The following is a 6,000-nucleotide window of genomic DNA, read 5'->3' on the forward strand; positions in this document are numbered from 1 at the left end:
AATTTTTTTGAAAAAGGGTAAACGAAAAAAAGGAAAATAAATTATAAAAAATTGGAAAAATGATCTACTTCATATGACAAAGAAAAATTAGAAATAACATAAAAATTCATTCTCAAATATTTGGAACAAAAATAATACTATGAAATTTTATCGTTTGAAAGAGAAGAATGATTTAAAAGGATGTTGCAAATAAGTGTAACCTAACAAAAACGGATATTGAAAATAACAAAACAATAATTAGCCTTCCCCCTTTCTAGTTTCCATTAATCCGTTGTTGTTGTTGATGTATAAATCATGCCAAAATTAAAGATGTTGTTGACTACTGACACGGCTATAAAAGATGACAAAGTTATTCATTTAATAACTTTGCATAAATTGTTAGGTGAGCGTCTGATTTTTCTTTTTTTAGTAATATGATTTTAAATTTTTAATTGCATTGAAGTGGACTAAATCTCATATAATACTTTTATTTTTTTTTCAAATTCAAAAATTCCTATATTAATTTTTGAAGATCTAGTTCTGGATATCCTCTTGGTCTCTGAACCTTCTTCGGCACTAAATGAGTTGGCTTGACTTGTTATGCCGGACATACCTCATTTTACCATTTAAACTAGGCAAAAACAAAATTATTTTGGAAAATGAAAGAAGATAAAATAATTTACACATTACATAAACTCTTCTTCATCTTCTTGTTTTTGCCTTGTTTAAACACCAAAATGAAACGACATTATTTAACCATGTATTCTGCGTAGCAAGTTTAAAACATGCTCAAGACTCTATTTGTGGACTCAGCGCTGGAAAGAATCCAGGGACTAATATAGTAATCAAAGCTGGATCCCAAATACCAGTATAGTAAATTTTAGATCTAAAAGACTAAAATGGTAAAAGTTGCAAAATACCACTTTGGAAGTTTAGTCGAGGAGAGGGTATAAAAGTCTTTTCCCGCTTTTGAATCTTTCCTGTTGCTGATTTAGAAGACGCGCCACAAAATTAAAATACAAAGGAATAAGGAATAAATAAATGTACCATACCATCATGGCATCATAATTCAAAGATTACCTAAAATTTATTCAACTATCTATTATGCATGCAAACAAACAGACTGTTAGGTAGGAGGCATCAATATGCCAATTAGACGTCCTTCTAATTCTAACAAAACAATGAAACATCATGTGCAAAAAATTGAATTTTGCGCCATATTTATATATCTTGTAACAGTTATCCAGGACTATACTTCAGCATTTCACATACCCCAAAATTCAAATCTAGAAAGAATCACTCACGTATCTCAAGTTCTAGAGGACTTTTATACAATACAATAATACTACATAGCATGACAGAGACAAGTTGGACTCTGCCTAAAATAAAATGGCCAAGCAATATACTAGAAGACAAATATAATTCAAACCCCACGTGTCTGAGTAGGATGGGGGAAGAGGGTTAATATGGGTTTAAGGGGATTAGCAACAAACACTAACCCCATTAATCACAACATATCTTAAAAGAATTATGCATTCATGAAGTGGAGATTCATTGAAGAATCAATTGACTATTTAAGAATGCAGTTTGATAAGAGCAAACTTTTATCATTGGCATTGTGGTAGTAATCTGCAGGTTGGACAATACCATTTACCCTTGAACCTTGTCTCTTGAGTTAAGCCGACACATGAATAGTGGAACCATTCTCCTCCTTGGCACTATCAAGAAAAACAGACATTTGGATTATTATTGTTAGAGCTTTCACAGTCGTGTGCGAATCTGCATCGTTTATCTTTCAGGGAAAAGCTACACATTCTAGCTACAAACATGGACTGAACATCTAATCAGAGGTTTATATTCATATAGGATTTTAAGAACTCTCCTATATGCTGACTTAAATTTACTTTATGTTCATATATCAATCCATCATCCAATGCAGCATGTATACAGGCAGCAGCTTTACTATCATTCTTTTGAAATAGCTATTGAACTATTTGCAAACATTCTCAAAATGATAATTAACAAATAAACAAACGGTGGAGAAGGGAAAAAAAAGTCTTAACAAAAGTAATCTTTTCGGTACTGTTTGGTTAGTGTCCATGTACACTGGAAACATGGACATAGTGGCAAATGTCCACCGCTTATTCGTTAAGATGTATTTTGTGTTCTTATAAAAGGTTAAGACACAGAGACATAAAAAACAGCTTTTTTTATAGTCTTGTCCTTAAAAAATTTTTAAATCCCACCTCTACCCTCAGTCCCTCACCTTTACCAACATATTGCCTCTTCCTCAACCCTTCTCATTCCTCCCTGCTCCTCCTCCTCCTCCCTTTAGCTGCCTCTGCCTTGCCACCCCTTCCTCCGCCTTTCTACCTCCACCACACTCCCTCTCTATCCTCTTTGTCACAACCTCTACCCTCACCTCTCTTCCTCAGCCGTCTCCTTCACTGAGGTACCACATTTTTATGTTTACTTATCGACAATAATATGATAATATCTCGTAAATAATTATGCCATAGTGTTGCTATTCATCTAGCCTACAAAAGAAGCCATGAAATTTCTAAATAGAAAACAAAGCAGCAACAAGAACCATTATATTAAATGTGGATATTTGGGGAAACCCGATTTCTCCAAAGAAAAAGAAAGAGGCAAAGCAAAACATAGAGCAAGAGAGAGCAAAGCAAAATGAACTTACATTTTCGTTGTCACAAGCAATCATGTCACCAAAAGACACCTAAAAAATCAGAGAACCAAATTGCCTCAGTTTCTTAGCAGAACATCTTGAGCAGATAACAAGATATATTAGGAACAACAAATTAGAACCTGATGACAAACACAGTATGTTGGCTCATTTGGATCAATAGGTGTATCCATCTCCATAGGAGTTATATACTCCTTCTTATGGCTACCTGGTGGAGGCATTAGCTCAAAGTCTCTATCATGCTCCCGATCCCAGTCTCTATCCCTGTAATCAAGCCTCTTTGACTGTGGTGTTACATATAAGGGCTTGCGTTTTTCAGGTTTAGGGACTATAGGCAATGGGGGAAGAATTGCTGGTTCATCCGGTGGTATTTTCCCCTCTGATAAAGTTAAATGTGAAAGGGGGGAAAAAAGAAAATTTGCTAGATCACAACTTCATTATGTACACAAATAAGTAAAGTAACACATTTTTATCAGTTTTTAGAAAGTCTCCTGAATTACAAAACAATTATTCCCGTGGTTTTTAGTGTCTCTCGCTAGTGCATTACATATTACTTTATACAGATCCAAAAACATAAAACTATGTACTTTATCCCAAACTCTCTTACCACAAATATAATTATAATTGGCATAATTAACTGCCACTGTTTCGAACATTAGATGAATTACTTGCTTTTAGGTAAGGTGCTTTGTAGCATCAATTAAGGCATACCTACTTCCATTTTAAATACATACATTGCAGTCTTACTTTTGATACTATAAACTGAAATTTTTAACTGAAATTAATATAGCAGCGAGACCTACTGCCTGTACTCATCAATAACAGAAAACAACAACAAAGCCTTATTCTACAAAGTGGGATTGGTTACACTGAACAAATGACATTGCTGTGTCCTATTACAAACCATGCATGTAGACATGACTATTTGTAACTATCCTTGGATGAATTATCTATGCATCACTCAAAATAAGTCAGAAAGAAAACAATGTTTACCTTGCTTCAGATCTTCAGCAAAGTTGTTTAAATCCTCATCAAGACGTTTGACATGACTATCTATCTGAAGAAAATACAGAAGATTCAAACTGGTAAATGTAGTTGTATGGTGTTGCTTATTCACATGAGAGAGAGAGAGAGAGAGAGAGAGAGAGAGAGAGAGAGAGAATAAAAGGAAATAAAGATATCCACATGATCTTGTAAATTAAGTAAAATGCACGTCATGATGGTTCCAACTTCCAGAGCTTCACTATGCCATCCAGCACAAAGCTTAATGTGTTATAGGCTTATAGCTATCATCCAAAGGCCATGTTGCATATTCAAAATAAGTACAGTAACATACAGAAGCGAATAAAAATAGAAATCTTTTTAATGTCCAGCATGTTATATAAGATAACTACTTATAAAAGCAGACGAGAAAAGCATAAGGAATTCTTTTGGAAAATCTTAAACCTTAAAGGTATCATCACCAGCCAGATTATTAAAGTTAAAAGGGCTATTTTTTGTTGGAATAATCCATTATCATGCAATATTGCTGAAACGGAGCATCCAGAGCAATATGCTCCTTCTTCATAAATGAAGCTTCTTGTAAAAAAGGAGAATCAGAAGTAACTCTGAAAATATATTCTCTCTACTGAATGTGATAATGGTATAAGATTTTTGTGTAGTGCAAGTGATTTTAGTAGCCCTTGAGTACAGAATAGCACATGTAAACCTCTTTTCTATGATGACTCACAGGAAGTGAGAAACCTCTTAGTGTTGACTAGGTGTTAATCATACAGAATCAATACTTTTCAAATTTATTTGCTTTAAGTGGCTATTCTACAATATCTGGTTTCTGAAAAGCAGCATACTCGGTAATTCAGTATCATAATAATACTTGGTTGAATTGTGAATCTTTATTCAAACTTGTACCATTATTAATCCACATAAGAGTCAAGTGGATGTTGAATCGTTATTTTTTTGTAAGAAAGGGAATAAATAAAGAGTTTATTTTTGATGCACTGACAGTGTAAAACGTTTTACAAAGTCATGCAATAACATCCGTTCTCTTAGATGACTATTCACGTAGTCAATGTGAAATATAGTTATTTTTACTGATGCGGCGTTACGTAATTAGATGCACGTGTAAAACTACTTTACACTGACGGTGCATCCAAATTAAATTCATAAATAAAATATGTGAAAGGGGAACCAAAAATGCATAAGACGGACAGTCATGTAAGAGAGCCAAAAGAGAATAAGTGAGTTAATCAAGATCATTTTTATTTAATTGAAGGTTGAGGATTGACAGTAACTTAAGAATTCTACTTCTGGCATCAATCGATCCTCCTCACTTATATGTTATGTATGTGTATATATGTATGTAAGTGTTCACCTATCTAATGCCCTAGCATAATGGTTATGACAAGAGTAAACTTCATTGATCATTTTCAAGCATTCCATCCAATGGCAATAACCCTTCAAATATCGATGATAAGGGAAAAATCACACATTTGTTGATAAGTGCTTCACACTCAAACCCTTTTTTCCAAATTCTAAAGAAATAAAGATAGACAGAAAAATTCTCACCAAGTCATATGCTTGCCGTGCCAACAAAACTTTCTCAGTACATAGGTTCAATGCATTATCCTGATTGGCCTCGATTTCCTTTCGCAATTTCTCATTCGCAGCCTCGTCTTCCTCATTTGCATGATGATTGTTATTATAATGATGGCCACTGACATGGTTACCCTTCTTAGAGCCATGTGATGAGATCCCCATACACACCTTTGTCTGCTGCCTAGTCTGGTTTATCATAGCTTCCATCAAAAGACAAACAAAACGTGAATAAAAATAACAAAGAAATTTTTTACTTTAACAAATAGCAAGGCAGTATAAACATATTAAATGTCATTAATGGAATCAAACATGTAAACATAAGAATGACATACTAACAATTAAATCAAATAAAAGTTTTGAGAAAAAAGATTTTACATTGGGATCGTTCATCAAGTTCTCGCACAGTATTGAGAAGCCTCTGAAGCTCAGCGGGCAAAGTGCTAGCATCTATAGGAAATGGAGAATTTCAGCGGCAAAATTCAAAAATTACAATTCACATAAGAATAGGAAATTAGGAGAAAAAATGGTAGGGCAAACAAGGTTCTTACACTCCAAATAGTCATCCACGTAGACTCCAGTGCGTGCAATTGCCATTTTGCAGGAACGATTTTCGCAATTGGTGATGAGGGTTAGGGTTTTCAATTAGGAACCCAGAGGAAAGCTTTCGCTGATACTGTAAGAGGGAGATAGAAAAGGGTAAAACGGTGTCGTATAAATGGTTCTGT

At 34.2% G+C, this 6,000-nt stretch overlaps 1 protein-coding gene across 2 annotated transcripts in view; it reads right to left on the reverse strand.

The window, feature by feature from the left end:
• Positions 1 to 1,173: 1,173 nt before the first annotated feature.
• The window catches only part of LOC107494501 (PHD finger protein ING2), an 8,318-nt gene continuing 3,491 nt past the window's right edge, over positions 1,174 to 6,000 (reverse strand). For both annotated transcript variants that reach the window (XM_016115535.3, XM_052263405.1), the window contains exons 2-8: positions 5,824 to 5,948; positions 5,651 to 5,722; positions 5,246 to 5,475; positions 3,674 to 3,737; positions 2,803 to 3,059; positions 2,675 to 2,713; positions 1,174 to 1,697 (exon numbers count right to left, since the gene is read on the reverse strand). In XM_016115535.3, coding sequence (XP_015971021.1) covers positions 1,587 to 1,697; positions 2,675 to 2,713; positions 2,803 to 3,059; positions 3,674 to 3,737; positions 5,246 to 5,475; positions 5,651 to 5,722; positions 5,824 to 5,869 — 819 coding nt within the window. In that variant the 5' untranslated portion in view covers positions 5,870 to 5,948 and the 3' untranslated portion in view covers positions 1,174 to 1,586. The remainder of the gene's footprint in view (positions 1,698 to 2,674; positions 2,714 to 2,802; positions 3,060 to 3,673; positions 3,738 to 5,245; positions 5,476 to 5,650; positions 5,723 to 5,823; positions 5,949 to 6,000) is intronic.

The sequence above is a fragment of the Arachis duranensis genome, chromosome 6 (assembly GCF_000817695.3).
Source record: "Arachis duranensis cultivar V14167 chromosome 6, aradu.V14167.gnm2.J7QH, whole genome shotgun sequence".
NCBI classification, from domain to species: Eukaryota; Viridiplantae; Streptophyta; class Magnoliopsida; order Fabales; family Fabaceae; genus Arachis; species Arachis duranensis.